We start from the raw sequence: 23,766 nt of genomic DNA, 5'->3' as shown, positions 1-23,766 counted from the left end.
TAGCACTAAAAGTGTTGACTAATTCCATATCAAACAGTGAATATAAAATGTTGTTATGTATCTGAGTTTAAGTAACTGGTTTCAGTGGTATGTCACCAATTTTGAGTTTATGGTCTGTCTGTCACAGCAGAACTGCATGGTGAATTATTGTGATGTAGACTCATGCAGAGAGGTGATAATGAACAAAGTCTCTTGTCAGTGGCTGCCAGCATATCTCTATTGATTACTGGCCAGTATCCAGGCCTGACCAGAGTCTTAAAGCACAGACTGTTGGATCTCAGTCTCTCTAAATCTATTGTAATTTCATCTAATTCCACTGCCACTCCAGCAAGGCAAAGAGAAGGATGTAGTGGACTGTGAGGTGTGATCAGTCCTGCAAGTTAGTAGATGAGTTCTCAGATAATAAATAGGCATTTTTCCGTTTATTTTAAACTTCTTCAGGGATGCATGAGTTGTGTTTCAAAATTGATTGCAATCGGGATGTGCTGTGGTGGCGCAGAGGTTAAGCACAACCCACATAAGGAGGCCTTAGTCCTCGACGCGGCTGTCGCAGGTTCAATTTCCCGGCCTGGCGACCTTTGCCGCATGTCTTCCCCCTTCTCTCATTACCCACTTTCCTGTCAATTAACTATCAAATAAAGGCCACTAGAGCCAATAAAACCTTTAAAAAAATAAAATAAATAAAAATAAAAATTGATTGCAATGTCATGGCTTCTTTACAGCTAAAATATTTTCTCCTGATTCCTCATCCTTCAGTTTCCAATGCGTTTCAATTCGCCACCATCATCCACTGGATCAGCCTTATCATCCTGTCGCTTTTCTTTTCAGAGGTAAGACACGTCTTAATCACCTTATTTTTCATTTGATTGCAGCAGAAACTGACCTTATGCAGTAATCTGTGTGTTCAGAAAGTTAAACTTGCTTAACATTAAGCGTGCTTAAGGGCCTGTCATCAACAATGCAAGCAAGTTATTATCTGAAGAAAGAAGAGACTCAGGATGCTGAAATTTAACCCAGTGGAACCTAAAACAAAATTTCTGAACAGGATGTTTTATTGTGTACAAAATACAAAAAATATCAAGTTTTAATTTTTCGTAATTTCCAGATTGTCCTGATGCTGAATATTCTACACTGGCAGAATTTTATTATTGTCTATTTTGTCCGACAGTTCAAGTCATTTTAAATTAATAAAACTAAATCTTATTTAATGTAATCACCTTCTAATATTTTTGTCTCATCTTTATTCGTTCATGAAAACTGCTGTCATTTTTGCAAAGTCAGCCAGCTTGTATGAGTTTTAATTAAATTTTTACTGTCTAATGAAAAATAAAGAAGGAGACAAAAATTGTGATGGAAATTATCAGTCAGACAAATAACACTGGTTTGTATATTTGGATGCATCTTTAGTTTTGTCTCTAGCTTAAGGAAGTATAAATAAGTGTCATCGTCTGAGTTAAGGCCTCTGTGCTTTCCAATTTTATTTAGCCTCTTTGACCGGGTCCAGATTCTTTACATATTATTTAGCTTAATTTTTAGTTATTATTCCATATCATTTGGTTATAACATACATTTAAAAATTAATGCAGGCAAAATCTCACAAAAGTTGCTTGGTGTGATGCCAACTCAAAAAGACTGAGAAGATGAAAAGGGCTTTTGAGACATGCCAGCATTGCCTGTGGCTTATCTATTTTAAAGTTTCTCTTTGTCTTTTTGTCTCCATCAGACTGTCTTCAGAATTGTAGTGCTTGGGATCTGGGATTACATTGAAAACAAAGTGGAGGTCAGTACTGGTTCACCAGCAAAAACTCTGCAGTATATTACAATGGTGTGTTTCCATTTTACAAAGCATCTTGCTTTTATTTTACCAGCCCAGTCTTTTTTTTCATTTCATCAAAAACTAACAAAAAACCCCAAAAGCTACACAAACACATACAAGGACTGTGCTCCTTGATGTTGGATAGAGTTTACCAGAGGTCTCCAATTCTCTGTAAATTCCTCTGCTTGTCCTCTAACTACATAGATCAGATACTCTGTGACACTCATTGTACCTTCCAAAATAACCCAAGCACAATCTCAATGCACATATTCTCAGTGGGATTTATATCTGGACTTTGAGTGGATCTTCATCTAAATCATTCTATTGTGGTTCTGGTTCTATGTTTAGGGTCACTTTTCTGTTGGAGGTGAATCTCTGGTCAAGATTAAATTTAATCAACATCATCAACATACATAATGACAAATTGCATGATATACACACACACACAAACACATCCTTCCATTGCATTTCTAAAAAGGCTTCCTAGAAATTAATCTTTTGTATTTATTTAAAGAGTTCTGATGAGTGTGGATTGTTAAAATTATCACTCGAAATGTTTGTTGTGAAGAAGATCACATCACGGTCATCCTGTCTTACTCTGAGTTGTGAAGCTTGTCATTACTGCAATTCACAGTTTAATTCTGTAAACAGAGAGAAATTGAGAAGAAAGACGACATAAATTACATACAAGTTTACTTTTGATCCTTATTAAAAGAGTCATGTATATTCTCTGTCAAGTTTCTGCTTTACTGAATCTATGCCATTGCTAGCTATTGTTACATAAAGCTTATGTACTTGTACAGCTCCTGCAAACTTAGCACACTTTTTAACTCCACCAATCTGTGCATTAAGTTCTTTTCTGACACTCTGCTACCTTACACAAACACACACCATATATTGGCATACCATTGGACTTTGAATTATTCATACACCTTAGCGCCTAAGTAACTTTTGTTTTATTTTTTTCATAATTGTAAATATGTTTGTGTTTACATCCCCAGGTGTTTGATGGTGCTGTCATTGTGCTTTCTCTGGCCCCAATGGTGGCCTCCACAGTGGCCAATGGGCCCAGCAGCCCCTGGGACGCCATCAGCCTCATCATCACCCTGCGCATTTGGAGGGTCAAGAGGATCATCGACGGTGAGAGAGAAATAAAAACATATCTAAAAATGATTTGTCTTGTAAAGAAACTAAGTAATTTCTGAAGTCACAATGATCACAACAGAAAATTAGCTGGTTTTTCTAATAGCCTTGTTCTTCCCATCAATGTACAAATTATTTGCAGTTCAGGGCCGTACAACTATTGATCATCATTCAGAGTAAATTGGTGCCTCTCTGCTCTGACTCGGATTGATTTGAAGGGTATGGTTAAGTAGATTCAAAGAAAGTGTATTGAATGTAATTGTTGTCTCAAGTATGTTAATGCATCTCGGTTCGATCCATGTTCAGAGGTCACCCTTACAGCGGGTCTCTGACTGCATACAGGAACGGCTGGGCACAAAACACAGCTGACTGCAGCTTGTTCATGTTCATGTTTATCAAGGATGGCTAACAGCTAACATGGCCAAGTCACATGTGTAGTTCTTATTTAATCTGGTTTTTGTCATTCTTTGACATATTCTTAACATAAATAACCTTCCTGTCAATATTTGAATGACTTTAATCCCAGTATTAAAGTTTTAATAAAGATAAAGTCATTATCTAGGTGTCACTATTTTAATGCATAATTTAAGCAGATTTACGAATGGGAAACAGAGCCAGCAGCATATTCTATGTTTTAACACACAGCTGCAGCTGGATTAAACCTATTTTCCTGCTGCTCACTTCAAGCTGAGTGATATATTTTTTTGTTTACTCAGTGGTAAAACACATCAGTAATCCACAAAAACGCTCAAGCTACTACAGCAGGTGGTCTGTCTGAGTAACTTGACATATTAGGCGGCAGCAGTCTGATGATAATGGAAATGCAGAGGAACGAGCTGTTACTCACTTCTACGCAGCTGAAAAACTGGGATTTATTAGCTGTGTCAGATGGGAAATATCACCCGCTTAAAATAGAAGAGGATGCGTGTCTAAGAACACCCAGAACAAAGTAGTGTTTTTACTGAAAAGTGAAAAACTCAGTTGACTTTGTAGCTAACTTTTCAGCTCATCCAAATGAGTCCTTTGGATTAATTCCTCACCCTGTCTCTAGGGCATTGCTAGCATCTCAATTCAGCTGCTTATATCCAGAATCTCCTTCCTTTGGTGAGGTTACATATCTTATGGTTGAGGGTTGCAGCCTACACTCTCTCTTCTATTCACAGGTCTGAACATAAAAGTAAAATGACCTTTGATCTTCACTACTCTTCATAAACTAACATCGGTTATGGTGTGAGGTTGTTTGTCAGGAATTTCTTTTACTGTCTTCAGCAAGTTAATACTTTCCCAGTGACACATAACACTATTTACAATGGCAAGATAGAAAATGTAATCAGGCCAGGCCTGTCACTCTCTGGAAACACTGGAGCGTTTTAAAATGAATATTGTTAATAAAAATAAAAAAACTGCTAAAGGTTTGCTTAATGAGTAGAAACAGAAACACAATTTCTTCAAACAAAAAACAGAAATAGTTATATACTGGCAATCACATCATTAAAATAATGTTGACAAAGGCAATATTATTATATTTAATATGTACCGGGTCTTTTTTTATAAACAAGCTCTATGCTAGTTACCAAATGTGAATAAGTATTGTTTTACGTTTTCAGACGGGAGTCTGTGATTTTGCCGTATTTTTCATTGGCTTGTGCATCCAGTCAAACATCCAATGAGGCGAGTTAACAGAGCGGAGCAGGACAATGTGTTGGCCTCTTTGACTTTTACGAGAATCCTTTGTGGTGTAAATTACACTTGCAAGTGTCTGCTGCACAAAAGCTGCCATCACTGCTGAGATTTGCACACATGCAGACGCTCACACAAACAGAAACGCAGTATAAACACGCGGCTGACTCTGACGCAAGCGTCTACAGAAATATGTGTCACATTTTGTGGCCAGACAGCAAGCTTCTGCTTGAGATTCTGTGCCTGTTTGAAGTCTGACTGAACTGACCCCTTGTGACGTCTCCTCCTTTTGTTATGTGAGCGTGCCAACATGACTATAAATAGGCATAAAGAAGCATGTGGTGTTGGCTGTGAGCTTTGCTTTGCTTTACTTTGGAAAAGAAAAGCAATGGTTCATTTTCATGCCAGCATACTTGAAAAGCAGGAACCAACAGATTAAAAGACCTGAGTTCAATTGTAAGTTGCTAGGTTTAACATTTGAAGTCAGAATATATAATGTCACCATGTCTGATGTCATGTGGCAAAGTTACAACTGTGAAAACAGGAAGGTGTGAAATAGTTTGTCTGGCAACTGGGATGCCAATAGGTATCCAAATTTATTCTCATCACGTTTGTTTAAGCAGATTACCATTCAGAATCACCCCATAAATAAACAGATATGGTATATGGTATATGGTATGAGTTTATACTTTTGCATTCTATAACTATCGCTACTCCTTGATCTTTTTCACATTTTGTCAACAACAACTTCACACACAGATGAACTCTGTTCAGCAACTTGATGATTTCAGAAGGTATTTGGTTACATCTGATTTTTCTCAGTGGTGTTAGACTAAAGAGAGCTTTTTACATATGCCTGCTACACTTCAAAGTGTTTTATTTGTAAAAAAAAAAAAAAATTAAACCATTGATTATTTTCTTCCTTTTTCATAGTTTTTTGCTACTTTGTTTTAGTCTTGCATAAAATCTCAATAAAATAAATTGAAACTTGTGTTTATAATAAAATTTTGACTAGAATCAGATGCAAACATAAAACCTCGGTCCAGGTGTTGTTGGCTGATATGGCTTAAAATGAGCCCACACACATTTGAATGATAAAATCCATGTCTTTTGTTTTATTTTCCAGCTTTCCTTTTGCACATCAAGCCATTGCAGAAATACAAATCAGTTGAAACAAAAGTTGAGCCTGATTTATTTGCATCCAACATGAAACTGTTGGCAAACTAGTGATGTTTCCAAAACCATGTAGCACTTCTGTCCATATGGATTTTTGTGACCATTGTCAGAAAATACTTTATTTTGGCTATGTCTTATAAGAGTGTACTTAACATTTATTTAAGCTTTAAATAAACTTTATGTCAGGACAAGTGAGCTCTTTTCTTTTTTAGCACATTCATTCAGTGAGGTTATAATGTTACTATTAAACCCGGGTGGTAGTCTATGTGATGATGGACATCTTGGGAGTGAAGGGCTAATTGTCCAGCCACACTGACCTCTGACCTTTAAATAGTCCTGATAAGATACAGGACGTTTATAGAAAAGTAACGGATGTGTCTAAATACTATGCATCAAAAACCAGTACCCACATGTTAGGCTGTTTAAATTCTTTTCATATTTATTTTTTCCCTGTCGTCCTTGTACATTTTTAGCGTATGTCCTGCAAGTCAAAGTTGAGATGGAACTGGAGATCCAGCAGTGTGAGAAGACGAAGGTTGTGAGGGAGGAGCAGCTGGAGCGTCTCACTCAGATCTGTCAGGAGCAGGCTGTAAGTCCACGTCCAGAAAAAACCCTCAGAGGCAGTTTTTTGACACTTGTGCACAAAAGTAGAGGTCAGTATGTACATATGATCTCAGAAACTGTCTTTGAGGTTGATTCTGCTTTACATTCTGCAATATTTTGACAGAAAAGGTTGTTTTGTCAAACAAGAAGACTTTGACGTTGTTAAAAGTTGTTTTGGAGAAGTTATTCTATCTTTTAAAAGAATTTCTGCTCACGAAATGTTCTGTGATACAAAAAATCACAGAACACCTTTACAATACTTAAAAAAATGATGGTGCATTTCTAGCTCAAGATTTAAAGTGAGTTAAAATGAGAAGGACGACGTCCAGACAAGACCAACAAAAATATTGGACATATATAGCACAACATAATGTCACATATGTCAAAGTATATCCTAAAAATCAGTAACAATTGTACCTAACCCCAGGACATTAAAGATGCTGAATTATATTTGTTTTAGATACAAACACAATCATTTTAGATTTTGTGCTGCATTTTCCAACTGGTAAAGTGTCAGAAATATTTTTGGGTTATTAATTTGTTATTAGGTATTCCTCTACATAAACTTGTCTTTTTTTAATTCAATAGAATTAAAAAATATATATTTGCATCCTTACAGAGTCTTTCTATTTTTGTCAGAAAAATGAAATGAACACACGTGTATGCATTCTCTAAAGGATTTGGCTCTCATACTAAGTTGTTGGTTTAATTTTCTATCATTTCAAGTTGTTTAAGATAAAAAAAATGTTAACTTCGCACATTTGTGACACACAGAAGGCAATAATTGCATGAGAATTAGCAAACAAACAAATCAATAGAACCTCTTGGCGCCACTTATCGTCACCTCATGTTTATGGGCTTTATGGCCTTCCACCACCAGAGGGCAGCAGTGATTCACAAACAAATCGAGACTGCCAGTAGATTTAATCTCCGTCCCTTAGAGCTGAAACCAAACAGATAAGCTGTGCTGGAAAATAAAGACAATCAGAAATGTCATTTAAAATCTTGTGTGCATTCCAAAGAGCAACTTAATTTTGCACATATTTGTGGTTTTGATCGGATTTTAACATAAGGTTGACGTCATAGCGATCTAAATCAATCTGTCTGTATGGCTAAGTATATTTTTCATTCTCAGTAAGCTTTTTTCAGTCTTTCTTCGTCTTGTCTCTTTCTTCCCATTATATTTACTTTTTATCTCTTTCTTTTCTTTTTCTTAATGTTTTCTATTCCTGTCATCTCCCTCATGATTCTCCGTTTGTTCAAAAATCCCCCAAATCTTATTCTAAACCTTTTTTTTTTTTCACTTTGTATTCATTCACATGCACATCTGTATCATTTTCAGTTTGAGATCCGACAGCTGCGGGCACATCTGGCTCAGCAGGACCTGGACCTCACAGCAGAGCGTGAAGCAGCTATGCAGATCCACCACGCGTGGGGCAAACAGGGCAGGAGCTTCCAGGTCGTGGAAGGTTTGACGCCTGGGGAGTCTGATGATGAGGGCGGGCAGAGAAACCCCAGGGAGCCACATGCTAATACAGGTTCGACTCCGGAAGCGACGCATGTAAGGTCTGAGTCAAAGCTGAAAGTACAAAAATATGTTGTTTTTTCCCCCATAATTATTAAAACTGTCTCTTTGTTGTAACAGTATGGTGTGAGACAGATAATCTGTGAAACAATCAAGCTCTTCTTCCTCCTCCCAGTGCTGCTGTTTCAGTCCACAAAAATGCACAGGTTCCACTAAAAAACAACTAATCAGAGCGAGGAGGAGGAGGATCTTGGTGCTGTTCTCATACTCACAGCCTCTGCCGCTCTTTGTTGCGCTACATCTCCTTCACAACCCCATGAATGCTCAAGCTAGTTACAATGGTCACCGATGACAGCAGATAAACAGTTTTTCTTTACTGGAAAGTTGTTTCTCAGCCATTAGCACATTTAGCAGCATGTTAACAAGCTTAACTCACAGCACTAAGACCCTCCTCCTGGCTCTGATTGGTTGTTTTTGGCCGGAAGTGCTGCATGTTTTCAGACAGCAATAGCAGCGCTGGGAGAAGGCAAAAGAGTTAGATTTTTTCACAGAATATTCGTCTCATTTTACATTGTCGTGATATGGGGACAGTTTTAACAAATATGTAAAAACAACATATTTTTTTACAAAAGTTTTATGGATCATTGAAACTAGACTGGGAAGATCTTACACCAAGTGAATTGAAATTAATCAAAACTCCTAAAATGCCAAATTCAACACATACCAAACCAGGTACAGTTTTTGCTTATGAAAAAATAAAGACAGAGCCATCAGAGAGCTGTAGCATAAAGTATGTACATAAATATGTGAAACAAAAAGACTGTAATGAGGTAACATCAGGTGAACTGGGTGCTGGAGTTATGTACAGTTAATCTGGAGCAGTAGCCCTGGAGCAGCTTGGAGGCCAAACTCTTAGCCCCTTCATGCTTACATACAACTGCCATCAGACTGCAGGCACTCTGGGATTAATGTGAGGGCAAAAAAGCTTTTAGGATCCGGAGAATACTTGTGAAAAAACAAGCATGTTCTCCAACATTGTGTCACACTGCCGGGGCTTCATCACGCCCTAACCATCTGTCTTACTGACCCATTATGACCAGCCAAGCTGAGCCAGGACATGTCACTTGGGCCAGTTCAGGTACAGAGTGCTCTCCTGTGGGCTCCTGTCAGCAGCAGCCCCCCACCTGCAAACCACGACAGGCGCTGAGGAAGCTCCACAGTGACCACAATTTTACCCCGAGGGCATAGTGGGAAATCTGGCTGAGAGAAACAAGCGAGGCTTTTTGCAGAAACATGGTCACTGGGACAAGCACTGAGGCCACAGAGGCTAAAGTCAAGTCAGATGAACTCAAATCCAGTTAAATTTATTTGTATTCCTCAACAGCTCTGCCTGTTTGACCTGCAAGGTGCCACCAAACTATCAGGGAATCTCACGAAATCAGCGGCTCTCACAGGGGATTCTTTGTTAAGTGCCTGAAAGTACAAAACCATGTTGATTTAAACACAGTTTGGTAACAAATTTTCTTTTGTGGTAATGGTCATTGTTACATAATGACCACATTGTTAAACAGCTCACTGGAATAAGAAATGCCCTTGAGATATAAATTAACAGTCAGTGGCTTGTTAAATTAAGTTATGTGAACTAATTAAGTAAATTTAGTTTGTAGTTTCCCACAGGTGCATTCCTTAGCAAAGGGAGAGAACCGCACACAAAAACACCTCAATGAATCAGAATGCTTTGCTTTGTCATTTCTGCCTCAGTAGTTGTAGCTTTTTAAATAAACAGAATTAAACAGAAGCTGAATTGAATCAATTATTTTCTCAGAAAACAAGCACACCAAAGGAGTTTTAGGAAAATTCACAAGGTGTGGACAACATAGAACGATTGATAAAAATTAAATTGAACAGAAAAAAATGCTTAGAAATTAATTTACTTCAGGGTTTGCAGAAAAAAAACAGAAAACAATCACTCTGTGTGCACTTAATCTTTATGAATTACACTTTTGGAGTTTGATTTCAGAAATAAATGGACCTCTTAATGATATTCTTTTTTAGAGAGATGTACTTGTATCTGTATGACAAAGCTCTACAAAATACACAGTAATATAACTATTTACATTTTAAACAAGCTTACATATCAACTTCTATGGACTAATAAAAGGCTTCCTATTTCTGGCTGCAGCATCTGTCCCTTTTCTTTACCTTTAGAAAACAACTGCCTTAACAATGAAATTCACAGTTTAGACTTAAACTCAGCAGACCTGGCGCTGCCAGTTCTCTGGTGCCACCATCGTATGACAGCCTGGTAAGCTGAGTGTCACAGACAGAAGAGGAAAACCTTTTACGTATGCCGGATAGCTCATTCTTTTTTTTCTCTCTCTCTCATGCTTTATTAATTGTAGAGTGATTGTCTCAGTCTTGTTTTAGTGACTGCAATGCTTCCTCTCCAGGGGTGGCTCAGGGATTAATATTTTAGACAGAAAAATAAATGAAACTATCCATCAGAGTCTGCTGCATGTCCCGGGGGACAGCGGCTAGCACTCAGGGTACTCTGGCTTCGCACTCAGCCAGCGGACAGTGAGCTCAAGACCAATCAAGCGAGTAGAAGAGCACAGCGGATGGCAGCCGTTTGCCATGCATGCAGAGGCCAGCTAGGCTGGAGGGATCAGCGCTTGAACAAAGAGCTTCTGGTCTCCCAGCCCCTACCCCACCCCGATGTGTCCCAGTTTATTCATGGCGCACTAAGGTGCAGCTAATGTACCTAGTAGCAGCATGTGCATGATCCTGACCGCCTGTCTATAAAGCATCTGTGGCCTGGGGCACAATCCTCCCTGTCAATATTGTGTTGTAAACATAAGATATAAATGCCAATTGGACTTGTTGGTGCTGTGATTACTGAAATAGACCCAACGTGTTGACGGAAAATTATGAAAATGATTAAAAATGATTAAAAATGTAAATATTTCATGCTTTGCAGAAGTTTGTAATGTTACACCAAAATTACAGTTCACTGTATACCACAGAGATACTAACCTTTTACCAGTGAACAGTTTTTAGAACTACTGTGCTAAAACTATATCTGATAAGTGCTGGAAATGTGTGAGTGGAAATATCTTTAACTCATATTTTACTCCCATTGAGTGGTTGTGTTATTCTTGTCCAGTAGGAAGTTGTGAAGGAGGAAAGAAGGAATCAATGCCACGTTAAGATCGTAATAAAGTCATTTGTTTCTTAATGTCCATTTCTTTAACTCAGATGCAGTGGTGCGCGATGACATGAACAACTACATTAGCCAATACTATAGTGAGGCCAGCAGCGGTAAGTGACTATTACAGAAGACATATTAGTTCTCATCCAGCACCCTGTCTACTTTTCAAAATGTTTATCAAATAAAATGTAAAAAGTGTGGCATGCACACCCATAAGTAAAATCCCGTTTAAACAATTGTGTTATTATGTCACCTACTTGATAAACAACAGTCCAGTGGTGTATAATTGAATTGCAGTATAAATGCAGATGTTCTGTGAAGGGCTCAGATGTTTGTTAGAGGACAGAAGTGAACAAACAACATCACCTGAACAAGAAAGTGGAACAGATGCTTCTCTAGTTTTCTGTAAGTGGAGAAGTTGCAGTCCAACAATTTTACAAAGTCTCCGTTAAATTTAGCTTTATTGTTTAAACTAACAAAAAATACATATTAGAAATAATAATCTCTCAGCTCTTTTCAACTAACTGATTAAAAAGCCCTTCATCTGGGGGCGTGCCGTGGTGGCGTAGGGCTTAGCGCGACCCATATTTGGAGGCCTTGAGTCCTCGACGCGGCCGTCGCGGGTTCGACTCCCGGACCCGACGATATTTGCCGCATGTCTTCCCCCCTCTCCATCCCCGTTTCCTGTCAGCCCACTATCATATAAGGGACACTAGAGCCCACAAAAACCCCCTGGAGGGGTAAAAAAAAAAGCCCTTCATCTTATTGTTGTCTATGGACTGTTTGTAGCAATGGACAGGAAAAGTAGAGTTCATGAAAATCTCAGTTTGCATCTTATGTGTTTGAACACTTCTGCATCTCTCAGACATTGTAAAGCCATGTGTGATTTTAGATCTGTGAAAGGTGCTACATTAATAAAGTTGGCTAAATAAAATACATTTTACTGCTTTGCAAACGTAAGACAGAAAAAAAGAGATAAGCAAGGTTTCAATTCAGTTTATTTATATAGTGCTAACTCTCTACAATGTCATCTCAAGACACTTTACAAAAAATATTTTTAATTGAATCACATATACATTCCAATTGGTCCTATTTATCAGGTATGACAGTGTGCTCAATTAGTTATTCTAATGGGTTAAAAAGTTCCTATCTAAGGAAATCCAGCAGATTGTCATGTGTTTTATAAAGTTTTATAATGAACTGGCTAAATTATTTTAAAATATGATAATTTCTTCATCTATATGTTACTTTTTTCCAAATCTTTATCAAGATGCTGGAGCATCTGGCATAGGTGCCCGGGTCATCACCACGGCAGCCATTGATGTCCACCTTCCTAACAGCACCAACTCCATCCAGTCCAATCCAAAGCTTACCATGCAGCGGGTCGGCAGCGCTGTGAGCGACGCTTCCACCAGCATATCACAGTCCAGCGGCAGCTTGACGGTCCGGCCTCCCAGCCTGAGCAGCCACACCCCGGGTTCATCGCTGACAGACTGCAGCAGCAGCGCAGCACAGGCCGCCAGCCTGAGCTCGCATCGATGCTGCCCCGCTTCCTTCTCAGGCCAGGACCCCTGCAAGGACCCCAGTGCTGTGGTGCAGGAGCTGCTCTCCTCCCTCTCAGAAGACTCTTGCCTCGCTCAGAAGGGCCTGGTGGTGAACCCCATCAACCTTAAGCTTCCCAGCCCCACCGGCTCGGAAAACGGCAGCCCCGAGCTGGACAACAGAATAAACCTGTTCAATCGCAGGAACCAGGAGGAGAGGCGAGGCCGGGGCAGAGGATGTGTCCTGCTGCAGACCAAGCCACTGATCCACCTGCAGGGCAGCACCACTGAGCCGTCTCTGGAGGAGAAGTACAGACTTCTGGGCCCAGCCGACTCACCTCTGGGGCACATGCCTGACACTTAAGCTACATTTACACAGAAACAGAAGCTTTTCATTTACTTTTTTCTGCCATCCTGTTTGGCACACGTCTAACCTTTTCTGACAGGTCGATCCTCTTGAGAGGAGCCACATAAGAGTCAAAAAATGGGTTTTATCTTATGCTTGTTAAAGCCAAGCCTGTTCAAACTAAGCTTGAGTTGCAGCTTCCAGCTAACTCTGATGTTCCTTCAAAATAGAAAAACAAAAAAACAAAATGAGAGTTTTTCTCATTTTGTTTTCCAAGGCCCTTTGTAAGTCTACTCAGTCTCATCAATTTCCTTTTAATGGTTTTTCAATAAAAAAAAAGTACCCAGGTATAGCACAACAGAGCCTAAAATACCATGGTCACAGGGAATCTAATGTGTCCTTGGACACATTCATTATCAGGAATTCTCATTTTGCAGAGGTCAGAAATGCACTGAACTTCACAAGAATTAAAACCAGCAAAGGGTCACTCAAGCCTATACTGAACGAAAAAAAAAAAATGCTGAAGAAATTTCAAGCAGTTGAACAAATGTTTGCAATTGCATTTTATTTTATTTTTTGTTTTCTTTTGTTTGTACTATTAATTGTAAATGTTGCTCAAGCTGTTGTCTGTTCAAACTGTTACAGGGTATGCAAGATAGGATGGACTTTTCAAACAGCCAATTGTTTTTGCCTTTGACTTTTTGCTTTCCATTTGTTTGATTTTTTAACCCATGGACCAGGAATGAAAGCTGTCTCATTGGCATTTTTGTCTTCGCAGAAATCTTAGCGAGGGGAACGAAACTAAAAGTTACCTGAATGGTCTCTTCACACGAAAGTAGACCAGAGTGCTTGTAGCATGAACCTTTAAACGAGACGTGCCAGAAATGGCGATCAAATTCTTTGCACTTTAACGTTTACTGACACTTTTGTAACCTTGATACGAACAAAGTTGTTGCCAATTGCAGGTGTTGTTCTTTGAAGGAAAACAGCAACAAAAATAAAAGTTCTTATTTCCTTATCTGCTCTTAGATCTGTCTGACTCTTGGAAATCCGCAGACACTCAACACTGCACCGCACCACACACACAGCCTCTCAGCATCATCTTCTTTATTGCATGCGGTTCTGAAATTGCTAAATTATTTAAGGTTATTAACATTAGACTTGTCACAACAGCGCCTAATTGGTGAAGCCAATGGGACAGAGCTGTGACAAGAATCATCTTCTCCTTAATTATCGTCTCATATCATTAATTCAGAAGATAAACTGTTGTACCATTTTGCTTCTTGTCACATGTTTACAAGTACCCAGAGATTTTTTTTTTTTTAATTCTTAATATCTACGGGTATGTTGTAATAAATATTCCAAATTTTCTTTACTGTTAATTTCAAGGAGTATGACTTACAGCTAATGAAAACCCCAAATTCAATTTCTCATAAAAATGGTCCGATAAAAATTATTTTAAATGCAGAAATAAAGATTCAGACAGCTTAATTAATTCCAATGGACAATTTACTTATAAACCGCCAGTTCATACATTCACCTCTTACATGGATCCACAAGCAAAAATCCCTAATCATGTCAGCTCACTGGAATATCTGTACATGTACTTTACAGTATATGCACTAAAGGCATGGAGGCAGTCAGCCTCAGTCAGATTCAGATTCAGTCTTTTTGAAGTAGACTGAATCTTTCCTTCCACTCAATTTTCCATTAACACTCTTCCACACAGGACTCTGTCAACAGCCAGACTGCCTGCTAAACAACTGTCAAGTCAGCAGTCTTCCCCATGATTGTATAAACATCCAAAGCATGTTATGTTTTGGAATAAAAATGTTTTCCAATTGGTTTTAAGCTTTTAACATTGGTGGCCTTATATTACTGATATAAGGAAGTAAAAATCTGCCATTATATTTTAAAGTTGGTTAAAATTCTGGATTAGCATGTTAAAAAATAAGGGTTGAATTTTGGTTTTTGTCCAAAACTTTGTCCAGAGTATGTGCAAACCATTTGATAAGATCGTGCATCAATTTGGCTTACAAAGACAACAAGCCACATCGGCTGTCATGGTGTCAGTAAATAAATAATGACCTGCTTGGCTGTTGATCCACACAAAGGAATCCTGTTGAACATGGGTGCCAAACTCTGGCTCGCGCTCTGTGTCTCGCAGCCGCCATTGCATTAATGCCTGAAGTGAAAGTGGGCTGTCTCTGAACTAAATCATCTGGCCATGTAAGAAAGGAGATAAATCAGATGGTTTCACCCTGAGCCACACAGACAGGATGTTATTTGCCACAAAGAGTGCTAATGCTGCACTGCTTCCACAGTGAAAAAAACAACAAAACAAAGTTAGCAAATGTCTTTGCTTCCAGTTTACCCACTTGATTTATATTGATAGTAGATTATCCAGCAGTTGGATCCAAGTGTTCAGTTTTGACAGAAAAGGACACTCACGCAAACCTTTAGGAGAAACTCCAAGCAGTAAATTGCTTTTGGGACCTCTCCAGTAAAATTAGAGGTGCAGTGCCTGTCAGTCTCACAGGAAGAAAGTGAATTAAGATTGACCATTAGAGTCTTAATAATTCAAATGTTTTAATAATGGCTCAGAGGGAGGCACTTTGATGGCATTAACATTACATGATCACTGTTTTAATTTTGATTAGTTGAGGGACACCAATGACCTGCTAGATTAGGTTTTTATTCACTAACTTGAGCATCAGGCCTAAGTACAAATAAGTAAAAGCTTATTGTTACAGGGTTTTGATAAATGAATTCCCAAAATCTGAAAAGAGAAGTCAGTACATAAAAAATAACTTATGTTTTTGTCTAAAGTGGTGAGTTATCTTCTTAAATTACAAAATTATTAATATTTTTAGAATACAGAAGTTTTTTTCTTGTCAGAGCACTGTGTTTCTTGTTTTTGCTTTGATGGTTATGAGCTCCATACATGCAAAGATAAACAGTTTTTATTCTAAATTTTACAAATATAGATGTTAGAAAACTGTTAGAAATAAATGTTTTCGCAGAATGATATAAGAGTTTCTGATTTATGTCAGAAACACCACTGGTCTTGTTCATATGTGTAATTTTAAATGTCAGTAGTGCTGTGCTTAAAATCTCAGTAGAGATTTTAAGCACAGCATATTGGCACCAAACAGCAGGGTGTACCGAATATAAGAAAAGTCTAATTGAGAACAAACAGATGTGGGGTATATGACTGCATCTCTGCTTCGATCTGACAGATTCAGAACACATCTCACGCAAGACACTCCTCCAACGGGCTCTAACGCAGGAGAAAAATACAGATAAATTATACATGACTTTTTAAAAAGCTTCTCAGGTTCTCTTTTTGAAACATTCTTCTTAAGTGGAAAAAAGTCGCTCTAGAGACTGTTGTCATAGCTACAGAGGACTTTGTTTTTTCGCATTTCTTTAAAACAGTTTTCATCTGTGTCCCCTCAGACGTGTCTTCTCTTCATGAGTAGAAGTGGGTCAGCTTAAAAAAACTGAAATAAAAGAGAACTAGAAACACAGAGTGACCAAACTAAATCACTTCACTCCTCTGGGAGGACATTATTAATTATTTAGTCAGTTTGTTCTCTAAACTTCACAAAAAAATAAGGTCTGAAACAAGTGCGTGAATCTGATTTGACTGCCCACATGTTTCCCAGTATGAAAGGCAAACAACTAATTTACATCTTTAATGGCTTCTGCATAATCAGACAAGAAGTAGACGAAGCTAGTTAGTCAGGTGACAAACATGATAACACAACTGACTTATTCCCATAGTTAAAGGAATACAATATGCACCATTAAGACAACACACTGAAGATCAACATTATTTTAGCAGTCATCTAAATAATTTAACAATCCATGACTGGCCTGAGAAGAAATAAGTAGAATAAAGTAGTAAGCATTCTTTTTCAGAAATTAGGTTTCAGACTTCAGATAGTATTTATGCCGACATGAACATGTTTTGGTTTGATTTTAATTTTGAGATTTGCATTCATCTGTTATTTCTGTCTGATATGCTCAAGAAAGCCAAATTAAATCTTTTGTTTTCTGATAACCAAATTAAATCTTTGATTGTCAGAAAACAAAAGATTTAATTTGGTCACCAGCGCTGATAACCAAATTAAATCTTTGATTATCAGAAAACAAAAGATTTAATTTGGTCATCAGCGCTGATAACATCAGTTATCAGTGCTGAATAATTCAGTCAAGGTTTGACCTGTTTTAAAAGGTTATTTTTATGTTTGCCAAAATCTTGTTGCCAAAACATGTTTTGCTCTTTTTAGTACAGAATAATCAAATTCAGCTCTGACTAGTCTATGTGTTTCATATTTTAAAACACACAGACTGTGTTTTAAAAGTCATCCAGATTTTATTTAAAAAAGTGAAATTCTTTAGTCAGCGCAAAAAGAAGCCAACTTTGTTATCCTCAGTCTTCTTAAAGTGCTTACATTATTCGTTTGATCAAAACTACGTGTTATGCTCTCCCAATGGGCTCACAGCAGGAGAAAACAAGATAAAAGTCATGCCGTACCTAATGGTTTGTCACCCTGGGCAGTAAACCATATTGTCCCTAATAAAAGACCTGGAAAAAGACTGTAAATAACCCCATGAATGTTTTCTTACTTCTTTTCTAACTTCCTGCATCAGCTAAGTGTGCTGCAGTGCTATCAGCCTCTATGCACAAACAAAACTAATCAAAAGTAGAATACATGTAAAATATTTCATTCAAAAAAAGAAGGAAATGTGAATATGCAAATGCTGTATTAGATGTCTTGTTGTAGTTTTTCACTTGCCAAATGATTTTCTGTGTTACACACCAGGTATTTAGCAGTATCTGTCTTCATGGGGGTTGATTTGGCCTTCTTAATCTTGTAGTCTTCAGCTTAGCCTCGGCTAAATCACAATCACTGTCCTGGCCAGAGCTCAGGGTGTCTGCTGGCGCGTGCTGGGGCCCTGGAACATTTCCATCTGGTCTCTGGGGAGTCACACATCAATTGCTCTCAGCTAAATGCACTCACATATGAATATTTCAGTACAATTTAATGTTTCAGCTACAGCCCCAAAGGAGCAGAGCATCAATTTGTGAACACAGTTCTCCTGGAGTTAAAAGCCAGGCCGAATAATACAGTATGAAAGGCGCTGTCAATCTAGAGTGAAAAAAAAAAAAAAATCACTCAAGGGGGAAAAAGAAAGCCCTCTTACCTTCAGCATCAGGCTGCTCACAAACAGCTTTTTAACATTTCCTCTGGAAAGATGAAGCAGACTGAAGCAGCAGCAGGCAGATGCTGCTTCACCGCGGTCTGCAGTTGACTTTTCAGACCAGGTCTGTTTCCCCGCAGCTCTGGCTGACTGCCATTTGGTCTCAACATGCACCAACCAGCACACAGCTGGTGAGCAGGTCAGGGAGTTGTGCACCTGCTGTCCTGTTGATAAAATGCCCCAAAGTGATGCTGAAACCTCTTCCAGGTGTGAGAACATGAGTGCCTCACAAAACAAGCAGGTCACGAGACAAATCAGGTTCATCAGCTGGTCAGTAAACAGCAGAGAGCATACTACATTAATCCCCATAATTGACCGCCATTAGGACAAACCGCTTGTGTTATTTAGAATAATTAAACATTTTTTGTCAAAAAGGTTAAATGAGCCATATAATTTACCTAACACTGCTCCTATGTAAGATCCCAAATTATCATGTCAAACATGGAGCCCAAATTTTAGAGGATCAAAATCAGAAATGTTTGTTCAAAATCAAAAATACTTTATTGATCCCAAAGGGAAATTACATGTTGTTGTAACACATTTATTCAAAGTCTTGGTGTACACGGCGATGGCTGTTGGCAAGAAAGATCTCTTGTAGCGGTCTGTATTACAGTGGATTTGAAGAAGCCTCTGACTGAAGAAACTCTGTCAAACCATCAGACAACCACCGACATTGTGCCTGTCAGTGTGATGCTCAATTTCTGGAAATCTGTGTTTGTTTTATGAGAGATGTTACAGGACATACTCATTTCATGTGTCAATCCAATTCAGAAAATATTTAATCTATTTCATCTTTTAATTTGTGAATGTATATTTTGCTTGGAAATAACATTAACATATTGGAGAGACCAAACCAGATTCCCGAATTGGATATTTTATGCTGCAAATTGAGCGAAGGACTATGGCAGATGCAAGGGAAGTTTTTCAACCTCATATATTTGATATAACATCCAAATACCAGTGGAAAAATACAAAACGCTAATCAAAATTATAAGAAGGATTTAATGGTTCTAATGCAAATAAACATTTTTAGGGTATAAATATTTTTTGCAACATACTAGTTTTACCATGCCATAAAACATTGACATTGTTTTATTATCTTAGCAGCAATGCCTGTCTCATTTTCTATAAGAAAAACAAACAAACAAAAAAACCCTTTTGGCTGACTGAAAACAATCTTACATCTAATCTACCAGGGGAAATAATAATACTGACCCTGCCTGCAACTCCACCTACCTGGAAACAAACTGAAACTTCATGTTAAAATAAAATCAATTAAGAGAACAAACTACCTGCTATTAGAGAAATATCTCAGATTTATTTTACAAACAGCAAGTTGCTTAGCAGAGTCTAGATGTCAAAAATAATGAAGGTAATTGTTTTGACTAATCTAAACAGAGCTGCTTTCCCATCATTTAAGTGACACAGCCGTCCGTTAATGGTGCCGAAAAGCAACAAGGTGTTGATGAGAGCATCTAACAGTAAAATACAAGATGCATATTTGTAAAGTAAAACAGGCAGCTGACAGTTACACTAAGAAGGCAATAACGGTGCAGGTTATTCAGCCTAACAATGCAACGCTGCCCTGAGGCACCAATCAAAAATTAATCCTAATTATCATGTGAATAGTGCATTAACTCTGAAGAATTATGAATTATAAATTTGCAACATGGTTCCCCTCTCAGTGCGTACTTGCTCGCATGTGGATGTGATTTCTTGTTTCCAGAAGACTGGTCACAAAATAAATAAGTGTGAGGGGAAACCTGACATAACTTTGACATTGAAAACAACTTGTGAAATATATCAAAATTATGTTAAAAACTGAATATTTTATCTATGAATGCAGAAATTATTTCAGAAAATGGCTACCTTTTAAAAAAAATCTTTGTTAGTTTTTGCTGAGTCTGGACATCACGATTGGACGCAATGCACTTAAAGACAAGTTAATGTTGGTTCTGGTAAATTATTCAGCATCTTTAAACAACTCATCAACTACCTTTCAGGAATGTAGCATAAATGTCTTGAAGTCAGCAGAAAAGCCAAAAATTACTTATGTAAGCATAAAAAAAATTTAAGGATGTCCCTATTAAATAAAATTAACATAGTGAAGATTTTTTATTCTACATTAATCTCATATTGCAAGTTGTTGGGGTTTTGCAGCCTTAAAAAATGCAAGATTTTTCATATGTATTTATTTAATTTATGATTATTATGATTTGCTGACTGAAAGTCCAAAATTGAGTTTTATATAAAATAAAAATATTAAAGAACATCAATAAAAACTTATTATAAACACCAAAATATGTAAAAACTGAAAATGTTCTGTACAGTACGTCACCCAATACTTGCTGACATCTCATTTTACATGAATCACTGCAGCATGGCTTGAAGGTAAGCAGCCTTTGATTCACCATAAATTAAACAAAATCTCCATTTGTGGTTCTGATCCTACACCATACCTGAATTAAATCTGCTTAGAAAAGAGCTTCCTAAAGATAGTATTTGATGATCATAATACCCAAAAGCAGCAAACACCAATAATTTGATGATTTTCACATTTCATTAGCATATTTTAATAAAGGACAGAATAAAAAAACTGTATAGGTTCTGTAAAATAGACAATATGAAATGTTTACTTATATGTGTGGACAAAACCCTGATGTCAGTCACACACACTCTGGCACAACTTCAACTGAATCACCCTTTGGGACTCAGAAAGGACGACCATAGTGAATTATTTCTGACAATAGAAGGAAAGCACAACTGAAACAATTGTGAGACAACAAGTCACCAAGAAAACGAATTTTGCCCTTGAATGCCCCGCTGAATTCCAAACAGGCGTATTCGGCTCCTGCCAAAGTTTAAGTGGATGAGTTCAGTCACACATATATATTTCATGAGGTTAATGGGCCCAATCAAACTGTGATTAGATTCTTCTGGGAGCCTCTCATGCCAGGGCTGCATACGGGGGTGACTGGGTCACATCTAAACACCATAAACACAAACAAGAACCAATATTGTCCTGTCGAAGAATGTAGACAAGATTCTTCAAAGATAAACCACTGACCAGCAAAAGAAATGAAACACAGAACTCACACAGCAATTCAGCCTTTATCAAGTTTTGTTTTCTTCCTTTGGGTACACACTGATGGCAATATTAATTTATAATACATCATGCATATGTAAACAGAAATATTATGGCTTGGCCCAGAGCGAGAGCCCAGAGATTCATTGAATGATTGATGTACAAGGCATTTCTGTCTGCTTACTTTACTTACTCTGTTCATCCCAACAAGAGGATCACTGCCACATGTACAGACAGAATTTGGCCCAATGTACAAATTCAGTTTCATTGCCAATGAGAAAAACAAAGGTGAGGGCATCGCTCTTGATGAAGTTCCTAAAGAGGTTTTGAAAAATGTCGGTGAAAGTAAAAAAATGACTGCAAAATATCAATATTCAGTTTAAATATAACATATACACGTTTATGTTAAATTGGAACCAGTGTTTAAAACATTAATTATTATAAAATCTCACTGTTTCTGAAACAAATCTTATGTTGTGGTTCAAAATCTGTAATGTTTTTGATTTGATCTCATCAGATTAATGACATTACTCCTAGAGGATAAAAAAACAGATGTATCTGTGAAAATGTCAAAGAATTTACACTTTTGTTTTTATGTGGAAAATACATTAAAAATATATTTAGACCTTTAGCTTTATACTAATACTATATACTCAAACATCCTAAAATATTAAAGATCAAAATTTCACCCTTAAATAACAAGCAAAAATGCATTAATCTAAAATCTAAATCTGATTATCATCTCCAGATTTTTGTTGAAGCTACAAAGCACATTGCAAAAGTATACTCATTTTTAACACTTGGTCAATTTGAAGTCAGAAACTATAGACAATCACAAAGTGATGCATAATTGTGAAGTGGAAGAAAAACTTTTTTAAAATGATAACATGCATTTGTTCCCAGCCCATTTTATTCTATATATAATTTGGTGCAACCTGAGAGTTCAGAAGTCACATAATTAGGGTTTATTCTCAGTAAGTCTGTAAAGGCTTCAGAAGTTTGTTAGAGAGTATACAAGATCAAAATAAAATCACAAAGGCCAAGAAATCAAATCAAAAATCAAATCAAATTTTATTTGTATAGCACATTTCAGCAGCAAGGCATTTCAAAGTGCTTTACATCATATAAAACACAGAAACACAAAGTCATCAAGTGGGGGGTTCTTGCTTTTGCATCCATAAAACGTTTGGAACAAAATACCTATTGGTATTTTTATTGTTAAGAAACACATCAGAGACATTGTGGACAATGCTACAGAGAGATTTAAAGCAGGGTTAGGTAATAAAACCCCCCACAAGATATCAACATCTCACAGAATACTATCTAACTCATCCCTCAACTGAAACTGTGAAAAGTGTAGCACAACAGCAAACCCTCCAAGATATGGCTACCAATCCATACTGACAGTCTTAGTAGGGAGAGCATTCATTTGAGAAGCAAACAAGATGACAGCCAAAGACAAAACCAAAATTTAACTTCATAGGTTATATGACATATCCCATAAGTGGCAGAAAATAAACACTGCAAGTCACTAAGCACACCATCCATCCTCATGGTAAAACATGGGAGCGTCTGCATGCCTGTTTCCAGCAGGAACAGCACAGCTGCTCAGAGCTGACGAAAAGATGACCTACAGAACTACAGTAAATGCGACACAATCCCGAAAATATTACCTGTTAGAGGCTGCAAGCGACTTTAGACTGCGGGGCAGAGATTCACCTCCACACACAACAACCCAGCAAACACACAGCCAGCATTAGAACAGGATGGTTTTAGATCAAATAACCTAATCACTGTTCAAACACAAGTCAAATTAGGAATCTGAGCAAGATTTTCAATTATTGTTCACAGATGTTCTCCATTTGATGACAACTGCACGAAACAGAAGTTTAATTTTAGAAAAACAATTTTATTATTTACTATTATCAATACACATAATTTATAATGTGGCGATAGTTGCCATCTTGAGAAATTCAACTAACTGAATTTCTTAATTGAAAATAAATAAAAAGAACATGAAGTGTAAAAGATACCAACTAAGGCAGGAAAATCCAAAAGTTGTTTTTTAAAGTAAATAGAAACCCTAACAGCAAGATAAATTTGTAAATGATAATTTTAATCATTTATTTGATTTTATGTGATTTTTCCTGGCAAACAAAATGTATTGATCAAAGTTTTATTTTTCTATGGTGGCAAGTATTCTACTGTCATTTTATTTTCTCTTACCCAACTTGTTTGGCAGACACCAAAAGTCAGTCATCAACTTTAAAATGGTAAAGGAAATGTTTTATCAATAAAGTTTTGAAGTCTGTACAACTTATGATACCAGAATTGCAAGGACGTGAAACGTTTTTGTAACAAATTATTTTATT

The 23,766-nt window shown here is 37.4% G+C and overlaps 1 protein-coding gene across 1 annotated transcript in view; it reads left to right on the top strand.

Annotated features, from left to right (window-relative positions):
• LOC116718514 (transmembrane protein 266-like) overlaps positions 1-14,056 on the top strand; it is a 42,602-nt gene extending 28,546 nt beyond the window's left edge. The window contains exons 7-13 of the mRNA XM_032560518.1: positions 757-830; positions 1,724-1,780; positions 2,818-2,956; positions 6,289-6,404; positions 7,761-7,956; positions 11,199-11,261; positions 12,422-14,056. Coding sequence (XP_032416409.1) covers positions 757-830; positions 1,724-1,780; positions 2,818-2,956; positions 6,289-6,404; positions 7,761-7,956; positions 11,199-11,261; positions 12,422-13,056 — 1,280 coding nt within the window. The 3' untranslated portion in view covers positions 13,057-14,056. The remainder of the gene's footprint in view (positions 1-756; positions 831-1,723; positions 1,781-2,817; positions 2,957-6,288; positions 6,405-7,760; positions 7,957-11,198; positions 11,262-12,421) is intronic.
• Positions 14,057-23,766: the final 9,710 nt, after the last annotated feature.

The sequence above is a fragment of the Xiphophorus hellerii genome, chromosome 4 (genome assembly GCF_003331165.1).
Source record: "Xiphophorus hellerii strain 12219 chromosome 4, Xiphophorus_hellerii-4.1, whole genome shotgun sequence".
Taxonomy (NCBI): Eukaryota; Metazoa; Chordata; class Actinopteri; order Cyprinodontiformes; family Poeciliidae; genus Xiphophorus; species Xiphophorus hellerii.
The sequence above is the reverse complement of the archived record's forward strand: the minus strand, read 5'-3'. Positions and strand labels throughout refer to the sequence as shown.